General features: G+C 25.0%; 2 protein-coding genes and 1 long non-coding RNA gene across 8 annotated transcripts; 2 read left to right on the plus strand and 1 right to left on the minus strand.

The window, feature by feature from the left end:
- On the plus strand, positions 1-5,898 carry LOC114132561 (dehydrogenase/reductase SDR family member 4). Of its 6 annotated transcripts, none has more exons than XM_027998057.2 (8): positions 1-180; positions 2,023-2,132; positions 2,211-2,394; positions 4,120-4,197; positions 4,284-4,430; positions 4,543-4,677; positions 5,068-5,123; positions 5,192-5,898. In XM_027998057.2, exons 1-8 carry the CDS (start codon positions 175-177, stop codon positions 5,304-5,306), a joined length of 831 nt encoding a protein of 276 aa, XP_027853858.1. In that variant the 5' UTR covers positions 1-174; the 3' UTR covers positions 5,307-5,898. The 6 variants fall into 6 exon arrangements, with proteins under 6 accessions (XP_027853858.1, XP_050061276.1, XP_027853860.1 ...); XM_050205319.1 differs by having other exon boundaries at positions 2-207; XM_027998059.2 differs by having other exon boundaries at positions 2-207; positions 2,028-2,132.
- A 1,515-nt stretch (positions 5,899-7,413) lies between these two features.
- On the plus strand, positions 7,414-13,578 carry LOC114132575 (protein TRC8 homolog). Its single transcript, XM_027998077.2, has 10 exons — positions 7,414-8,035; positions 9,140-10,229; positions 10,517-10,711; positions 10,790-11,103; positions 11,165-11,355; positions 11,493-11,757; positions 11,825-12,054; positions 12,116-12,362; positions 12,423-12,743; positions 13,346-13,578. Exons 3-10 carry the CDS (start codon positions 10,549-10,551, stop codon positions 13,385-13,387), a joined length of 1,773 nt encoding a protein of 590 aa, XP_027853878.2. The 5' UTR covers positions 7,414-8,035; positions 9,140-10,229; positions 10,517-10,548; the 3' UTR covers positions 13,388-13,578.
- A 1,551-nt stretch (positions 13,579-15,129) lies between these two features.
- Positions 15,130-16,226, minus strand: LOC126552767 (uncharacterized). Its single transcript, XR_007606185.1, has 3 exons — positions 16,032-16,226; positions 15,720-15,893; positions 15,130-15,650 (listed from the first exon to the last, which is right to left on the minus strand). It is a non-coding gene; the product is annotated as an uncharacterized LOC126552767 (long non-coding RNA).
- Positions 16,227-20,943: the final 4,717 nt, after the last annotated feature.

Below are 20,943 nucleotides of genomic sequence, written 5' to 3' on the forward strand. Positions count from 1 at the left end.
GCTGATCGAATGGAACAAAATAGTAATTAAAATAGTTAATAGTTAGGATTTAAAACTGCAAATGCTTAACGTTCAGTCCGACTCATTATTACTTTATACATACTAATATACCGTTAAGGACTACGATTGACTCAATCATAGACAAGAATATCGATAAGTAGTCTAAATTTATGAATGCACGTAGGTACCACTTACAAATATTAATAGGTACGTATAAGTATAAAGTAATTTCTAAACTATGGCATCTATCGCGTACCTATATAAAAACATAAAGGTGCACAAGCACCCTTTTCATAGATAATAAAATGTATTCACATTTCACACATATATTACTACGTATATGGTACATAGAAAGTGTGTTAAATGAAGGCATTTTAAAAACCAAGTTTTTATATGGCCATGATTATATTATATTATTATATCATGTATACGGCCAATTAAAAAAAAATCAAAAACCACATTAAAATAAACTTTAAATGTTGGTAGGTTAAAAAGTTTTGTTTGAATATTTTTTTGACACAGACATATACAATAATACAATTATTGTATATCTATGTTTTTTTGAGTGACCCAAAGTTCGAAATACTGATAGGGGGTACCTACTAGTTCTTTTAGGTTAGCACCTGTACAATTTTTCGAGATAGCAGCTACTGCTTCTAGAATTCTATGCATTCCAAGATGCAAATAAAAATTGTATTTAAAACAAAATGGGTTTTGCATACAGCATACCTAATGCATTAATCATACAAAATTGAGTCAGAATTTTTGACTACCTATATAAAGTTATATATATAAGTATATAATTATATCTCTTTTCTATGATATAAACCATGCAAGTTAAATTAGTTTAATTAATATCATGGACTAAGATCTTAGTTCAAGGTTTACATGATTGAAAGTCAGATAGAGTATGAATAGGATGTACGTGCTCGGTGTTCTATGTTCATACTGTTTATAAAGAATAGAATATCTACCTATTACCATAGACCTTATACTAGTACTAGTATAAAACCTATTACTTTAATACTTATACTCTATGAGTAAGCTTCATAGACGCAACTAGGGTTAAAATTCTGGAGGGCATCCCACTGCCCCTCTACATACAATCACAACACATTTTAGATTTTGAACCAAGAGAAGAACTATGTTCTAATAATCTTATATATATATTATATATATATATGTTGTATTGAATTTACAATAATTTGTTTTTTTCATGTATATGACACTATCATAAACCATGTAAACCAATAATAAAAATAGTATATTTTACTTAACACTATGTACAATTTACACCAACCACTTATATCTTACTAGTTTCTTAAAAATATATTAATAGTATAACTAAATTTGTTGTTTACTTGACATTTTTTTAACAATTTTGAGTATTCATTTCTTTTTTTTCAATTCCAAGTGATAAAAATTAATTTTACGTGTATTATATGAAATTAATAAAGGATAGTTTTGGGAAAGTTAGGCCCCCCAAAACCCCCCTAGTTGCGCCACTGGACTAAGCTTGAGGATTACTCTAAAATGTACATCGTTTACCAATAATATCTTATTGGACAACATAGATATTCCAATATTTGATAATTAACAATTTTATCAATTTTACAGATTGTGATAAGGATAGAAAGTTAACAGCACGGTTATAGACATGTAGATAGGAAAAATGATGTATTATAATATTGTGATCGTAAAAGTCATCAGCTAACGCACTAATACTGGTAATAGGTATATTAAAAATAAAAAAACAAAAATACAAATGAGTAAATGGCATTTCGCCACACTTTCTAATGATTAACAACCGTATAGATAGGTGAGATCGAATTTTTTTTTTTTATCTCTATTCGTTTTTGTCTACAATTCACCACATCACTCATAAAATTATTTTTGTCTGTAAATTCAAAAACTACCTTATTGGTGTACGGTTAGAAAATACAAAATTTATTTATATAAATTATATTTGATTATAAATTGTATATACTTGTAAAACGCTTCTTCATGCATTGTGTTCACAAGTTTAGAATACCAATCATTTCTTCATTTGGAATACAATTGAAAAAAATGTCTTCAAATATTGCCAAACCGCTGGAAGGAAAAGTAGCGATCATCACTGCATCTACTGATGGGTAAACAATAAACATTGAGTTATAATTAATAGTAGTCTTGTGGTTATAAAATGTTTAACATTAAAATACTTTGTCTAGGATTGGTTTTGCCGCTGCTAAACAATTGGTGAGTGATGGGGCATCTATCATGATTTGCAGTCGCAAGAAAAACAATGTAACAAATGCATTAGAACGACTTCAAAAAGAATATGGGGTTGACAAAGTTAAAGGACTTGTGTGTCATGTATCAAAAAATGATGATAGAACTAATTTAATCCAAGAGGTAATTATTACATAATAGTTCAATAATTCTTAGTAGAATATACAGTTTATACACGTATCTTTATTACACAATTAATATTTAAAATTTACCTAACTATTTTTATATTGAAAACCTGCATAGATTTTTTTTTCCTAAGACTATATCAACATCATTTAACAAACTTAAATATGACAATTATAGTAGTATAAATTTTTAAAGGCTACAGCTTTTTAAGTTAAAAATATCCTTATAATATTTTATCAAATAAGGAAAAATGTTTTAATATTTGTGTATAATAAACTAATAAAACTATAAGATTTGTCTTAAACATTGTGTAGTTTAAGTTAAATTATAATTTCAAATAATACTCAGCTATAAAATAATTTGAATATATACCTATTAAAGAACCATAAATGTTTAATATTTTTTATATTTATTTTTTTTTGCTTATAAAATAGGCTAATATTTTAATTTCTTCTTAAAACACATCTGTGTTGTTCCTATTTGTTTTTAACAATTTTTCAATGAAATATAGAACTTTAAAATATAATAATAACAGTAATTAAAAAATTAATACCCCTGATTGTACAGATTGCTTGAACTGACCAGCATTTTTCCTCATATTTTTTTTAAAAAATCTATATTTGATTTTTAATGTTAAAAGTTGACATCTATTTATGTTTAATGTTATTGTTGTGTATGTGTGTGTTATTGTGTTTGTAAAATTATCTTAATTGTTTACATGAAATTATTTAAATAAAAAAATTTTGTTTTATCTTGTAAATAATAAAAATTTGAAAATAGTTTTAAATAAAAACTATATTAAGTATAAGTGTATTAAATCATTAGACTTGAAAGAAAAAAAAATATATAATTTAACTAAGTTCAATATTGAAGAAAATAAAGATGTATCAATTATTTATATTATTATTATTTATATTCATCATCTAATATTCTAATATATTAGATGATAAATATAAATAATTGTACTTGAAAGATTTTTAAAGTATTAACTAAAGAAAGTATAAGAACATACAATGCAAATTTTCCTATCAATTGTAATTATATTAATCTAATTTATAACGGTTTGAAAAATTTAGTTAATGGCAAAACAACAATGAAGTAAATGAAATATAAGTTGACAAATTAATTGCAAAACCAAATTTTTATAGAAGAACAATTATTACAAATAATTTGAATAAAACACAAATGAAATTTAAACAACCAATTTGTATAGAGATCTGTGTTTTAGATTTATCTAAAAATCATCTTAATGCATGATTTTTATTATAATGTAATTAAGAAAAAATTAGATTTTTGTATACTGACCCAAATTCACTAATATTATAAAAACTAAAAATTTTTATCAAAAATTAAAAATTAATTTAGATCAGTTTACTAATTCTGATTATCCAAATAAAAATATTTATAGATTACATTAAATTAACAAAAGAGTTATTGGTAAATTTAGATGAATTGAATGATAAAATAATTACAGAGTTTATAGGACTTTAGTTAATTTTAATTGAAACTATATCCATGTTCAATTTTAGATAGTAAAAAATAAATAGAAAAAAAAATTAAGGTGTTAATAAAAATATAGTTGAAAAAAATCTGTTTCATGATTTAAAAAAAAAATGTTTTTTAACAAAACAACCAGTATATAATAATAATAAAGATATTAAACTTTCATGAAGATGCTAAAACCAGCAATATATATCTACTTATTTATGCCTGTTTTTTTAGACTATTAAAATCTTTGGTGGAATTGATATTCTTGTATCGAATGCTGCTACAAATCCTACGTCAGGTTCAGTATTAGATGTAAGATTATGTTTACTTATAATACACTTTAACTATTTTTATTTATAAAATAATATAGTAACTAATATTTAATGTTTGTTAACTAGTGTGATGAAGAAGTATGGGATAAAATATTTGATGTTAATGTCAAAAGTGCGTTTTTGTTAACAAAAGAAGTAGCACCACATTTGATTTCTAGAGGTGGAGGCTCAATTGTGTATGTCTCTTCAATTGCTGGTGTTAATCCAATGCCGGTAAAAATATTTAAACTAATATACTTAATAGACTTATTACAATTTAACTAAATATATTATACATTTTAAAATGTTTTGTTACTCTTATAAATGTGAATACATGTTGTTATAGATGTTAGGAGCATATTCTATTAGTAAAACAGCGCTTCTTGGTTTGACAAAAGTAGTGGCTATGGATTTGGCGGAGAATAATATAAGAGTTAATTGTATAGCTCCTGGTATTGTTAAAACAAAATTTGCATCAGCGGTATGTAGCTTTTATTCTTAAAATAAATGTATATAATCATAAACAATTTATTTACCTATTCATTGATTTCTCTATAGTTCTATACATTTTAATATTATTATTGTATTTAGAATGTATATGTATAATCTATTAATGATAACTGGAATGCCGTGTTGCATGTAGCATAACTCTGGTTAACATTTTCATTATTTTTTGTTTGAATTAATAATATTTAAGATTTTTTATTGATGATATCCCAAAAAAAAGTAAATAAACAATTAATATAATCAAATTTATTAAAAGCAATTAATTTCCTTATTAATAACATTAGTTATAGACTTATAGTTATAATTTATTATTTTTAAATCTGTAAAAGAAATAATTATATTAATGAAAATGTATGAATTTTAGCTTACAGAAAATGAATCGCTTAGTGAACATTTATTACAAGGGATACCTATTAAAAGGTAATTTTTTCCCCTCTTATATATTATTATAAAATACTAACTATAATTTATTTATTTTATTTTTTTAGATTTGGACGTCCAGAAGAAATTGGTTCTATTATATCATTTCTTTGTTCACCTGCTTCTTCCTTTATAACCGGTGAAGTAATTGTTGCATCAGGAGGAATGACATCCAGGCTTTAGTTGTGTAATTTAAATTATTGAATTGGAACAGTTAAAATCAAAATATTGAAATAACAATATTTTGAAATAATCAAAAATTCTTATGAATATTATTTTTATATCTTAATAGTTGCATAAAAAATTGATTCACATGATTAAATTTCTTAATTTAATGGTTTACTAAAACTGTATGGGTTAACTGTAGGAAACTTAATTATGATTAAAGGTCTAATACTTTTCCAATAGATCATTAAATGTTTAGTTATTATTTATGTAACTTGGATCATACATATTATATTGATAGTTGTTTACTACTTTTTAAATTGTGGTATTTGGTGGCTAATTAAAGGGTAATTAATTTTGTTGTGTATATTGTTTGGATTGGTTTTATAAATTGTTTATAAATATTAAAAGATTTAGTACAAAAATTAGTTATTCAGTCATTTTTTTTTGTATCAAGTTTTAGTTACTCATTAAAATTATCTTCAACAATATGCAACTTGAATAATTATAAATTATTATAACTTTATGGTGTAGAAATGTGTATAATATGTTTGTTATACTTGATTTGTAAAAATTAAGAATAATATAATTTATGTACAAGTTTTCAGTATTAGATTGCATAATAATTATCTATATCATGCAATGTATCATAATACCTATAACAACAACAATACTAATAATAAATCATTGCACTGATGAAAACTACAAAAAACGATTCTGAGTGAAAATTGATTGTTACTCTATAATATTACTAAGTATATTTTTTGATAAATTAATAATTTATTTATTATAGTAATTATTCAAGTAATTAATTTTACTATTAATAATACAATAGGATGAATTAAATGCTGTAGAAAAAGTGAGAACATTATACTTGAAAACGTTACTATGTACAAAAATATATTATAATTTATGTAGGTTATATTAGGTACTAGGTATATTAAAAATGCCAAGTACCCCCACTTTATAATATTTTTTGTGGTAATATAAGCTATTCATGACAAACTGTTGGTATTTAATTTTTAATTTTTAGCTATAAAAAATAAAAATTGAATATCTTGAAAAATGTCAACTACAAAATTACTCTCAAACGGTTGTAATTTTAACGAATTTTGAACTTCAAATATTATAAATAAAAATCTCACCTACCTATAATATATTAACTAAATATTTTTAAATATATATAATATAAACTTGGGAACCATTTGGTATACATTTGAAGTGTATCTACATTTTATTAATTTTTTAGTACAGTCTACACCAATAAAACACAATTGGTTTCATCAAAAACTGCTTCTCTATTTTTCCATAATTTTTTTTTTCTTTCTTATTTTAAGATGTTCTGGAGATTATTTAATATTAACTTCTGCCTTTAAGTACCAATTACATCCAATTAGGTATCGCAGAAATCATTCTCAAAGTTGAGCACCAAGTCATTTTTATAACTTATAGGTATTATTATCCTGTGTGGCTGTGTACTAAAAGTTAATGTCACAATAATACATTTTTAATTAATAATATTGATAGTTGGTAGTTGGAATATATTTATATTAATACACATGCGGGAATCGCATTAATGTATATATGTTTGTTTGTGTGTGTGTTCCGAAAAGAAAAAGGAACGTAATGTTGAATGCGCAATAATAATAATAATAATAATTAATATCATAATCCCGTATAGTTTTATTTTTAAAATCTAAAATTAAGGCTAGGATCACACTATGCGTTTTGTCGGTTCCCGACTAACGGAGACGATCGGTAATTAAACCGCAACACTCAAAATAAAATAGGTTTAAATATAAAACGCGTTATCGGGACCAGACTAGAGTGACTAGACCGATTTGCGGAATCGATTAAAAGCCGTCGGGACGCAACCGCAATATGTTGCGGTTGTACCGACAAAACGCACAGTGTGATCATGAATTATGATTTTGTATTTTATAGAACACACGATTTTCTTTTCTAAATATCTAGTGTTTTACGGTATTTTATGGCAAAGCTTGTTCTAATGCTGTGTATTTATTAACACATAATTAAAAAAATTGATAGAAGACATCATATTTATTAAAAATTTTAAAAATAATTAACAAACCATGTTAAATGATTATTGTTAAATTCTGAACTGCCTATTTTTTACTTAGCAACTTTATAAAATTCTATCAAGTTTATATAGTATATTCAATATACAATATATACATAATAGTATATTACGTGCACACTACCCAGAATAGGTAGATACAATTTTATTGATCAGCTTTCAGTGGTTTAGTCATTGAGCGATTATAGCTTTGAGTCACAAACTGTACCATGTACTATATACTATAAGTATTATAGAAGCCTGTGCGGCTGTGCTTACTGCTTACAGTAGACTAATTAATTAACAATTACCAGAAGCCAAATGCTTCAAATTTCAACAGTGAAAATTTGATAAGCGTATGATATTGAACTTGATAAGGGTTGAGTTGATAAGAATAAGTAAAGATAAGATAGATTGGTAGTTGATGGTCAACACTCAACAGATAACAAGTACCTGATAATATTTATTTACCACTGTGAATATTTACAATAATAGTAATTATAATATTTTAATTGTTAAGTTGTTTTCAGTATGGTGGACTTCATTATTGATTGCTAATAATTTACTAATATCATTTAAATGTGAAGAAACCCTTAATGTCTGTTTTAAGTGTTACATATTTGGTGTTCTGAAGAAAAAACGTTTATAAAATATCCAAACATTATGGCAAGTTTTATATTTTATTACCTGTATCATTTATTTATCCATAATTGTACATTACCTATATCATTGCATTTTTATTTTATTAACAAGTTACGACGTCCTTAAAAATAAGGTAGTCTGTGATAATACTATAAAAGAAAAGTGTGCAAATTTTGGTAGTCTTAGATAACAGGATTGTGATGTATCACAAAAAATACGCGGTAGTCGCAATAACGGAGGTAGTCTAGGGTAGTTGGGTCTGGGTGGGGCAAATGTAAATTGGGCCCGCGATTATGTAAGCTCGGCTTCAAAAATTTTAAGTAATAAATTAGGTAGAATGTAAACTCGGCTCGGAAATTTCAGATAGTAAAAAATGTTCGTTATAATCTCTGCTCGATAATATTTACCGACAAAATCTAATAAGCACGACTTATAATTTAATTTTAAAAAAAGAATTCTTAGAAAGAACACTTAAAAAATATAAAAATAAGGAAATATCAGTGAGTGAATACGTTAAACACATGGCTTTTTACTTTAAAAAAATAGATTTATACATTATTACACTACAATTTTTCACTTATATTTTTACATTTTTTACATTTACAAATACACACTTACTATTATATAACGAATTTCATACTATGAATAATATGAAAATGAAAGTAATTTTTGGAGGATAATGAGAATCGCCTCATCGTGGTGTCCTCTGAGTAATGCTAAATGTTCTCAAAAATACTATACTTAAGAAAATTATATGTACATTTTTATCCGGGCCGAGTTTACAATTGCTCGTCTTTTTCGTGCCGCTGGCGATCAGATTATTTTTATTAACCTGATTATCAAATCTAAGATATATATTATATATATAATATATATGCTGAATAAATGGTTGATTATAGGTTTCATTTCAGATAGTGTTGAAAAATTGTATTATATCAACTATATAGTTAGACGGCATCGATATCCGTCGATAACATTTACCTACTCAGTCTTTAATATAGTATACACCTTTGTAGAGTTCGGTAAATGGTGTTTTTAAAATGAATGATTCCTTCGAAATTTATAGATGGATATAGAATCAATTTAGTATATTATACATAATTACATTATTTTATATTTATCTATCAGGTAGATAGAAATAAACTGACCGCAAACGGCACGAAAAAGGAGCAGACCGAAAATATTCCGGAACCTCGCGATAATAGCCATAGTCTCGTTTAACAGGGAAGTACCGATTAAAATATTACAAACCTAATTTTATAAGGATTATCCTTTATCGTTAATTATATAAAAAGTAATTACTAATCAAGGGCGTATTTGAGTCAAGAACATGGGAGGAGGGGCGAAACAAATTTTTCTTTTTTCGAGTAAATAAATAAAAAATGAGTACCAAATTTAATTATTAAATCAATGTATTATATAGATAAAATACGAGTGATCCTCGAATACGCCCTTGTTACTAATTAGGTTACCTACATGGCTACATTATTAATTATTACAATTATCATTAAACATTTCCCATGCCGATCGTAATATGCAGAATAGATAGTATACAACGTGTATGTGGTAGCACAAGGGTACATAAATGGTGAATAAGCAACATATAAATATTGTATAATAAATAATTATTTGGTAACTGCTACACGTTGAAAGCATATGAGATTTAGTGAATTATTTAACTCATATTATGTACCTACATTTTTGATATTTTTTTTTTATTTGGAATACAAAATTTAGGAATAGGTAACCTTTTGCAAGTATTCAATAATGTTAAAAATGTATATGAAAAAAAGTATTTTAAATTTAAATAAATGCATACGAGTAATTAAAAACATTAATGCAATTTAAAATTTTCCGCGGTACTATTTTATCTCTTATTTTATAGTATCCTTGATTTGAGAAAAATTACCAACCAGCCTTGGCAAGAACGACCACAGAGTCACATTTTGTCATGACTCATTATAATGATAGTTATGATTTGAATACGCGCACGCGCTCATGCTGTAACAAGTGGATAAATAATGATTTGATTTTATTGTTTTTCTTCCTTTGGAATAGATAAAGTGCTGGTGCTCAAATGTTTTAGTAGTACAACAACATTTGAGGTTTACTGAAAACGTTTCAATGTAAAACAATAAATATAACTTAATATGTGCTTTAAATATGTTTGACTTCGGTAACGCGTGAGTCCGAGAAAATCATATTTCGTGTTTTTAATATAGGTATGTACCTGATGTCGTTTACCTGAGATTCATCGTTTTAATTGTCTTTTTATTTTCTACTACGTATGGTTCATCAATAAAATAATAATTTTAAGTTTTTGCTAACAAGGAAAAAATTATTTTGATGAATTGTTAAAAAAAATTCATATGTTTTTATAAAATAATTTTGTGACATTGTAAGCTATATCTATCTATTATTGTAGATTTGTACTTTGTGTCTTTCATTTCTGATTTGATATAACAATATTACTTAAATCTGTATTCATAGTTTTTATAATTATTTTCAGGTTACACTATCGTTTCAGTTAAAGTATTAAAAATGATAAATATTAAGAGTTTCTATTGTATGTTGAGAGTTCCTCTCATATTCATTATAGACGAACTATTTAAAAGTAGTTTCGGCTCTCCAAATTCATCTGATGAGATCAACGAGTTTACACAATATTACATAGTGTTCTTCAAAATAATAGTACCATGTTTAAGTAAGTTTAATAAATTGTCGAGGAAAAATAATAATACAACTCTGATTGTTTATTCAATTTAATTTTTAATTTTTGCAGTATTCTGTTCATCATTATGTTTATTGATTCTACCAAATAAATACTTATTCGTAGTATACCTTCATGTAGCTTCTGTTTGTATTGTACTTTTTTCTTACTGGACAAACATACAAACACTTTTATTTTTATCAACATATTATAAAACCATTAAGGCAGACATGATTAATGAAATTATAACATTGAGTGACTTCATAATATATTTTTTTACAAAGTCAGAACTATACCAGTTATTAAGTAATTACTTAATACAATATTGTCTATCATTAGTGTTTGAATTTGCACATGTCTTCACTATAAATCATTCAGTTCCTGATGTAAGTATCAAATTTAATGAACTCATCTTGAATAAAAAATAATATATATTTAATGTTTTAGATTTTCAGGTATTGCTTTTTTATTCCTATTTTATTTGCATCAATATTCAAAACAGGTACAATTTTAAATATGATAACCATATTTTCAACATTGGTGCAATTGTTTACGATGCTGAAAACATTATGGTTAAATGTACCTATAATAAAAAATTTAATTCGGGATGGATATGACTTTGCGCAAGAGATTATCACGTAAGACCATTCTATACATTAATATTACTTATTTTGGTTTTTTACAAATACTAAACAATAAATATAATCTTAATATTTTATAGTTTTATACTAACTATGTTTATCTACAATTCAATATATTTTATAATTTATTCTAGTAATTTTGGAGTAATTAATTTGATTAGAAGGGAATGGTATCGTCTTAGAATGCTTAGAATTTCAACTGTTCTACGGATATTTTGGGTGACTAGAGTACTCATACAAATTCTACACAATCAAGCTTACATAGAATTACAAAATGAAACATTGTTTGGAGCTGTAAAGTATTTGTTAATCAAAGGAAGTGACACATTTACAGCAGTTTTAGGAATGGCATGTTTTTTATCATTCTTTTGTGAATGTATAGAAGTAGTCTTCCTACGGGTAAAATAAATAAGCCGTTAGAAATAAGTTTAAATTTTCAGATGTTTTTAACAGTTTATTTAATTAGGTGCTGATGGTTGATGAGTTTGATGGCATATATAGTGGAATAAATTGTGCTATAACTTTTGTTATAATGGCTTGGACAAGTGGATTAACAGGATTAAATCCAGAAATCCGCTTAAAACAAATCTATGGAAGTATTTATTTAATTCATGTTGTTTGGCAGCATTATATCCATAAAATGGTTCATAAATTATTAATATCTTTAAATGATTCTCGTAATTCTTCATTTAATAGGTAGATAATATACTAATTATTATCAAGAATGTTTTATAATTAATTTTATTAAATTTTTTAGGCATTTAAGACCTCTTTTAGTTTGCGGATATCTTTTAGTGTCTGCAGTAACTATTTTAATTTACTTGTGGTCTTACTATTTATACAGTGATTGGCTACTAGCAATTTCTTGTTTATATATTATAACAGTTATAAAAGTATTGGTAACACTGACTGTCTATTCATTATTGTTAATTGATATTTATAGCTCTATACCTTTGGAAAACTTGGATGAATATGTGTACCATATCAATTTTCTTGGCGACATGGTAATTTTAGAAATTCTTAATATTTATTTTTAAATTTTATAGCTAACATTTTTATTTTAGGTGGAATTCCATTTGAGCATCTATTTTCTTCCACAGAATATTTTAATTATGGTTCTTACACCTGGTGATATAGTTCATGCATTCATAACTTGTTTACAAGTATATTCAAAAATATGTTTTTTAAAAAATAAAATGGAAGATTTTGCTAAACGCTGTACAGCTTTGAAAAAAATTAGATCATTACCACAAGCAACTAGTAGTCAATTGTCTGAATTTAATGATATTTGTGCCATATGTTATCAAAATATGAGATCAGCAAGAATAACTGCTTGCAATCATTATTTCCACAGTGAATGTCTGCGTAAATGGTTCTATATAAAAGTAAATAACATTTTTTTCCTTTTTTTACTAAAATCAATAGGCAAATTGTAAAATAAGTCAATCTTTAATTATTATTTGAATACAGAAAAAATCTTTTGTAACCTAATACAAATCAAATTATATTCAAACAGACAATTTTTACTAATATTAATAAATTAATTCAGAAAGTATTTTAACACTATACTCACATACTTTTTTTTTCAAAAATATTTGTATTATACTTTTAACTCAAATAACCCTTAACCATTAATTACACACGCTAGTGTATTTTGCACATCAAAATTTTTATTCATCTTGTTCTATTTTGGTTTTATTTATGATATTCTATCTTTCTTTGTAATACATTTAATAGTTTAGAAATCCATTTTAATTATCTTTTGATATTTGTAGCAGTATTAACAAGCTATGTATTAATTTATTTTAATGTTAGGAAATTAATTATGCTACACATGCAATACTTGCACTTGTAGTCAAGAGGTTTGCCTAATATAAAATGTTTAGTCTATCAATGCACATTTAATGTATTCATCAATTATTTTATTAGTTGTATATTATTTTAATTTGATTTATTAATAAATTGTTTTTTTTTTTTGGTGGTTTAGGATCTATGCCCAATGTGTCAAACAAGTGTTTTTTTCGAATAAGTGTTTCAAACAACTTAGAAATATAATAAACAATCCAGGCCACAGGATACAATTCACTTTCAAGATCTAAAAACTAATATTTAAGGAGATAATTTAATTTTTTTTTATTTATTATATTTTACTATCAACATTTAATTATCTATATTAATAACTATAATATTTTGTAATAATAAAAAAAATGTTACTTTGTACTTTCCACTTGTTTATTGTACTACTCATTCGTATTTTTTAAATTGAAAATAATGATTCAAATGTATTATTATTATTCAATTCTACAAATATCATGTTATAAGAATGTTATTTTTACTGTGTTTACTTTAATTATTTTAAAATTGTATATCTTGTTTGATATAAGGTTTTATTAATTTTATTGATTTATTTATTATAGATATTTTAATTATAATATTTTGTAATATACCTAAATTAACACAGTTACATGCGGTATTTCTATATTAAAATATTTACTTTATCTCAGTAGATTTTCCTTATTTTTATTGTAAATAAATATAACTGTATAATATAGACTTAAATATTCAATATAGTATAATATTATGTTACTATATGAAATGTATTCTTTTAAACAATGTAACCATTTTGATGGTCAACAGTATTTTATTAAAATATAATTTGAATTATAAATTATTAAAATTATATTTAAATAGGTACTTGATATAATTTACTTAAGTTTGATTAATATTAATATTATTTTTAACTTTTAAAAGTAATTCTATAGGTACACAAATCAAAAATATTCACAGCACATAGATAAATATGTTGGTTTTACATTTAATAATGATATATGTATGTGTTACATTATACATTATAATGATAATATAATATTTAAGCAATTCAATTCCCACTTTACTACAGGTAGGCGGAAGAATCCAAAATAAGGATGTATAATATATATAGTTTGTATAATTACAATTCAGAGGTTCTCAAACTTTTCATGGTTGTATGAAGGCGGAACCCGTTTTCGGCCAAAACATTTCCCTATTCTGCCATTCTGAAATATCCATTTCAGCCAGTATACATTATTTTAGTCACCAATTCAATATTCTTCATATTTTTTTCTTTCAATTGTTACATTTTTGTGTTATAGTACTACTTATAATGGTATATAAATGTATAATATATATTTGTATATACAATACACCTCTTCATATAAACTGTACGGCTGTACAACATATTATATAATATATCACAACAAAAACTTTCTGTAAACTACATATAAAAATGGCTTAGTAAAAAAAAAAAAATTAGATCTTTAAGCACAATAAAGATGTGATATTATGAATAAATGCTAAGTATATTGAATTTAAGTAAACTTATTTTGTTTTAACAATCTATTTACTCGGCAAGGGATTATTTAGAATAATAAATAAATATTAATAATAATATTTTTCAAGTACTAATAATTTATATTTTAATAATCCTTCACCATTTAATTATTTTGTTCATCACACATTTTGTTTCTTTTAAGAAATAAATCATCGCCAAATAAATAAATTCTTGAAATAAAATATGTTTACTTAAATTGTATATTCTTAGCATTTATTCATGATATCACATCTTTATTATGCTTAAATATTTGATATTTTTTTTTACTTAGCCATTTTTACACGTAGTTAACGTCGTATGAGAAGGGTTTTTGTTGTGATATCACTAATTTTTATCATTAATGTAAATAATTATAATAATAATAAAAATGTATCTATATTATATATTTTAGATTCTGAACGAAGTGACAAATGTATTGATTATACAATGATGTGTGTTTTTTTTTTGTATCTGTGTATAGCATAACTAGTCGAAAAATAATGCTTAAATTTCAAATTTTGGGGTGGTTTCTGATGGAAAAGTGAATATCCTTGGTGCATAATAGAGATCCAAAGTAAACATTTTCATAAGTCATTTTATACAATGATGAAACTGTTAAATGTTCTTGATTTTCATTTTGAGTGTAGTTGTTCAAAAATATTTCTGGCGATGAAGCTTGATAATTCGTGTTTTTCTGAACACAAGTTGACAAATCATCAGTAATCAATTCATCAAATATATTAAACAAATCTAAAACAGTTATAATTTATAATATATTTGAAATCAAAAATATTATTTGTAATAATATATAAAATAATTATTGATATACTTTTTGGTTTTGGTGTATTAGTATTATTAGAAATTTTATTCAAATCAATACTTAACTCATTTACAGTTTTATTTTTATCTGTCTTAATGCTTGTAACTTGTTTTATTTGAGAAACTAATAAAATAATTTAAGTTTAGTATAGTTTTCTATTTTAATTTAAGCTTTTATATGATTAGGTTGTACCTCGGTTCTGTGTCTTTTTAGGTTGGGTGAAGAAATCATTTTCATAATCAGAAAAAGAATCATAATTCTGTTTTAGAACACACTTTCTTGGCTTATATATTATATCTTCTTCAATTTCTATAGTACTTGTCTCACAAAAATTGGAAAGCTAACGTTTAGCTTCAGAATAAGTATCTGACAATAAAAAAAAATATAAATTAAAAATACATAATATAATACTATGCAAACAAATAGTTAAAAATAAATGTTAATATAAGAATTCTTGATGTTTATAAATGCAAATATATTTTACTAAAAATAAAATTAACTTACTAAAAAACTTTTGAGGAGAACAAATATAGCTTTCCCAATCAGGAAGGGGTTTTTTAAAACAAATAAATCGAACATTTTCAACACTAATCCAAATTGATGGCACAATATCAGTAGATTTTTCATTTAAAAATTCGACAATGACAAATTTGTATATTTTTAATTTTTCCATCATTACAATAAAATTTGCTGAGAGAAACAAATCTTTAAAAAAATCAATTCATCATTCTATTTATGCTTGTTTTTAAGTTTTATACAAATTAATTATATTATATATATACATTATTACCTGATGTATTTAATGCAAAACCAAATTTTATTGCCCAATCTTCATTAACTTCAGTATAATATTCAGATTTTTTAATAGGTGATTCTGTGGGCCAGTACCATTTACACATCTCCCCAAGACTAAATTTGAATTTATTAAGAAGCCATAATTTTGGTATAGGACTTATGGTATACTTGTTGTCTTGGCTTTGTACAACAACATAATTCTCTATGTTTTTCATTCTAAAAATATATATGCACAACTCAACTCGTGTTGATTTTATTATTTTAATTTAATTTTACTATTTTTAAAATTTTTTTTTGTTATTTATTATACTTAACAAGTTATATGAAGTAATGCACAAACATAAAAAGTTGTCTGTGACAAATCATTTATATCACTAATAGGGAAATATCAAGCCTTAAATTGGATGTCTCAAATAGAAAATAATGATTATGTACTTGATAATTTACTACATTCAAATACCCCTACTAATTTAGAACAACATGGGTCATTATAAGAAGATAATAATGAGTCAAGTATGTTGCAAAATAAAATAATGTCTCCATTTGTTTTAAAAATATTTTTAACAATACCAATAGTATTAGAAGATATTATGATGCAATCATCCTTTTTATTACTCCTACGGTTGAGTTTAGAAACCCAAATTGTAAAATTGGACATAATAAAAATTGAATATTGAATAATTGAATTATTTTCTAAGTCTTTAGGCAATGGACCGTTAAAATGATGACCATCTAAAAATGGATATTGTTTTGATAGTGCATTATGTGGTAATACATTACACTCACGCTCTTCTTGAATAACGGTTATATAATTGTACTAATGGAGCACGTTCTGATTGTACTATTTTTTTTAAGTGTTGCAAATAATTTTCAAAAGACAATGAAGAAAAACAGTCAATAACCCAATATTTTTTACAATCGCGTGGTAAATGAATAATTAAATGTATGTTATAAGAAGCATTTCCTCGACCATATACAAGACAAAAAATACTTAAAAAGTGTTTAGATAATACAATTTTGAGTATAGACTATTTTCTTACAACACAATATTGGCATTAAAATATTTAATATCATTAAGTTGTTATAAACTTCAGGTTTAATTGTTTTTGAAAAGAAAAGGTCCAGTGTACATCATTTAATCATTATCTGACAGAATTCAGTGGCTTTATAAGTATGAAATTTGTTTAAATTTTGAGGAATGCGAGCAAAATTTTCACATAACCATTGTTTAATAATATCCATACGGTCATTAACTTTTTCAATTTGGTCCTTAGATAACAGAGTAGAACCACAAGAGTTAGGAACATAAGAACCTCTAACCACAAAATGTAAAATTGTTTTCATTATTCCAAGACAACATAAGTGCATATAATCAAGTGGAATACATGAAACAAGTCCTTGACTAAAAATTTCTAACAATGGTGACACTCCTACATAATGCTCTTCATTTGATCGCAATATAAATGATTCATCTGTATGCAACTGAGCAGTCCCATTAGGAAAGCTAACACTTTTTGATAAATAATCACTTTCTTCGATACATTTTTCACAGGAAAAATATCCAAGAATGTCCTTTTATTTGTTTAATAAATGCCCTAGCTGGGGCATCAGCTATTATACCTTTAATATTTATATTCAAAAAAATGTCACCTATAGTCAAACCATGGGCAAGCAAATAATTGAGTTCTTTAATAAAAGGATGCAAATACTCCTCAACACAATATGGTTTTTTTGCCCCAAAATAAGCACCAACAATAAAAGGATTAGTTAATTTAAACTCTAATGAAAAATTATATAATATAGCCCAAAAAGATTTTCCCTTTTTGTCAACAGGAAGACCAATATTGAACCACAATTCTAATACATTTATATTTTAAACAGAGACAATATTTTTTAACACATGTTATAATCCATGAGATATTATTCCAAAATGAATATATTTTCTACCTCCAGGCTCCAATATTAGTTATATCAACAAGGCCTGACCGAGGGGTAGACAATAATGTCCTTGAATCAGTAGGAAGAGACTGTAAACATTGTAAATTATTTACTGATTTCAATAATATTAATAATTTAGTTGCATTACTTCTTGGAAGTTTTGAAGATATAATAAAAGAAGCTAGTTTAGATTGAAAAACTAATGGATCAGAAATATTTTCAGAATTAGAAAAATTTTCATTTTCACTAGGTAACATTTTGATTTTCTGAAGAAACAATACCAATTATTCCTTGACTATTGGTAGTCTGACTATCAATAAATGGTAGAGTTGTAACTTCAGATTCATTTTGTCTAGAACGTTCATATTGTTTAGGTGACAAAGGAAGAAAATTAAATTTATAAAATTCAGGAAGTGCAAGTCTTTTCACTTTAGACAACTTTGATAAACTGCAGTTTGGTTTGAAAAGAGTACTTTGGCATTTTTATTCTATATAAATGTATTTAAAAAATAAATAATTTTATGGGCCATATTTTTTTTAACTAAGACCAAAGTATTTAATTAATAAATACCTACATTTATGATAATAATTGAGGAATTAAATATTCAACAATAATAGTAATAGGAGAATGAAGATTTTAATATTATAATAGACTACTTACTGATGTATACACTAAAATATAACAATAGTAATTTTAAACTTGTTAATAAGTATTAATTAAAATCATGCTATTTATTTAAAAAACATATAATATTATTATAAAATTATAAAATATTATAAACAATATAAAATAGGTATAAAAAGGTAATTGAATAATTATATAATTATCTACCTAACCAAACAAATTAATAATATGTTCTAGTTCTACATGGAATAAAGTAATTAATTAATTAATCTTAAGAATAATCTTAAGACATGAGTTTTTTTTGCAATTAAATATTATACTGCTGATTAATTTTAAGATATACTTAATTTAATCTGAAAAATTATCAGTTATTTTATTTATTAGTGAATACTTTTTCAGTTATAATTACGTATAAATTATTGTCGTAAAATGTACAGCAAATTTGCAAATATTATAGTATTATGACAAATAATTTGGACTTATGGAGAATATAATAAACATATTCTCGTGCTTAGAAAGCAATAAAACATTCTCTTGGAGATATTCTTTGATCATTTTAATAGACAAATAAGATTAAAATGTGATAATATGAAAAATTCAAGTGTTAGATTGAAATGTCCTCTTCGAATGTGTGTAACAACTAACAATATTAATAAATAATAAATATTAATATAATATAGTTTAAAAAAATATTTACCTGATTGATTGAATGTCTAAGGGCCTACCGCCTACGCAGGAATCTGTATAATATAATATTGCAGAGTATACAGGAACGTGAAAAAGTAACGAATGTCGAAATCGAATACTCAATACGGAATAACCAAAATATGAACTATATAGTCTGCAGAAAGACTAAGGAGTGCACGGCGAGGACAATGCGCGTTGATGGCTTTGCGGTCTTCGGTAAACAGATAACGCTATACCGACTCGTCAAGCAGCCGTATGCCCGTATAGTAGTATAAATAAAATATATTATTTAAAAGTTATTAACGAAATTACCCACCGGCCACGTCTTATCGATTAATCGTTAATCATTACATTATACATTATACGTCTAATAATATACCTATATATTATATATTATTATTATTTATTTATTTATTATATTATTAAAATTTATACAATGAGTATACACTAAACATCTATACTTACTTATACCATAATCATAAAATATATGTAAATCATTATACCTACACATTACACCAATAACATCGTCGCATCACTGCGTAATTAAATACATCGAACTTAAATTTGACTATTTTTAAATCGACGTACCTAAACGAATATGAATGTACCGTCAACGTAAAATATACGTGTATTCTTAACCCATATATCGACGTAATTTTAACTAATTAATAATAGACGTATCATCCACGTTAAATAAACGTAATTGTAAAATGAAAAATATACGAATATGAATATACGTGCCTTCGACGTAAATTCTATCATAAAAACCGTATTTTGACGTATACTGTACAAGTATTATACGAATATTTACTTCGTATATGTATACACTAAAGTTATCCTTATTATAAACGTAGATTATACGTAGGTACTATGTTTACTGGGACACGGTCATGTAGTTTTATTTTTTTACTTACCTCGCGCCATGACCGTGGCGCTGGATATATTTATATATAATTTTTCAAAAATATTTTTAAATGCGTTCAGAAGTCTTGCATTTAAAAAATTTCGAACGACGTCGAAACGTGTAGAAACCACATTAAAAAGCTATTTTAAGAAAATTTGAACCCACAAAAATGTAAAACAACCTATTAAAGTTAAAAATTTAAAGTTTTAAAATCTACATTGTACATTACATTTCTCACTACGTTCAGGATGTATTGATTTTACAATGATGTGTGTTTTTTGTTTTATTCTGTGTCTGTGAACATCATAACTTGTCGAAATAATGTTTCAATTTAAAACTTTGGGGGTGGTTTCCGATGACAAATTAAATATCGTTGGAGGATTATTAAGGTTAAAAGTAAGAAGTTTCCAGCAGTTTTTAAAAAAAAAAAAAAACGAGAAAATGGGAATTTTTACGCAAAACCAGTT

Source organism: Aphis gossypii, chromosome X, assembly GCF_020184175.1.
Source record: "Aphis gossypii isolate Hap1 chromosome X, ASM2018417v2, whole genome shotgun sequence".
NCBI lineage: Eukaryota > Metazoa > Arthropoda > Insecta > Hemiptera > Aphididae > Aphis > Aphis gossypii.

Coding starts and splice junctions, on each gene's coding strand:
- LOC114132575 (XM_027998077.2), top strand. CDS start 10,549: ATGATAAATATTAAGAGTTTCTATTGTATGTTGAGAGTTCCTCTCATA. Junction 11,104..11,164: donor TAAATCATTCAGTTCCTGAT/GTAAGTATCAAA, acceptor TTAATGTTTTAG/ATTTTCAGGTATTGCTTTTT. Junction 12,055..12,115: donor CGTAATTCTTCATTTAATAG/GTAGATAATATA, acceptor TAAATTTTTTAG/GCATTTAAGACCTCTTTTAG.
- LOC114132561 (XM_027998055.2), top strand. CDS start 1,797: ATGATTAACAACCGTATAGATAG. Junction 2,133..2,210: donor ATCACTGCATCTACTGATGG/GTAAACAATAAA, acceptor TACTTTGTCTAG/GATTGGTTTTGCCGCTGCTA. Junction 4,198..4,283: donor CGTCAGGTTCAGTATTAGAT/GTAAGATTATGT, acceptor TTTGTTAACTAG/TGTGATGAAGAAGTATGGGA.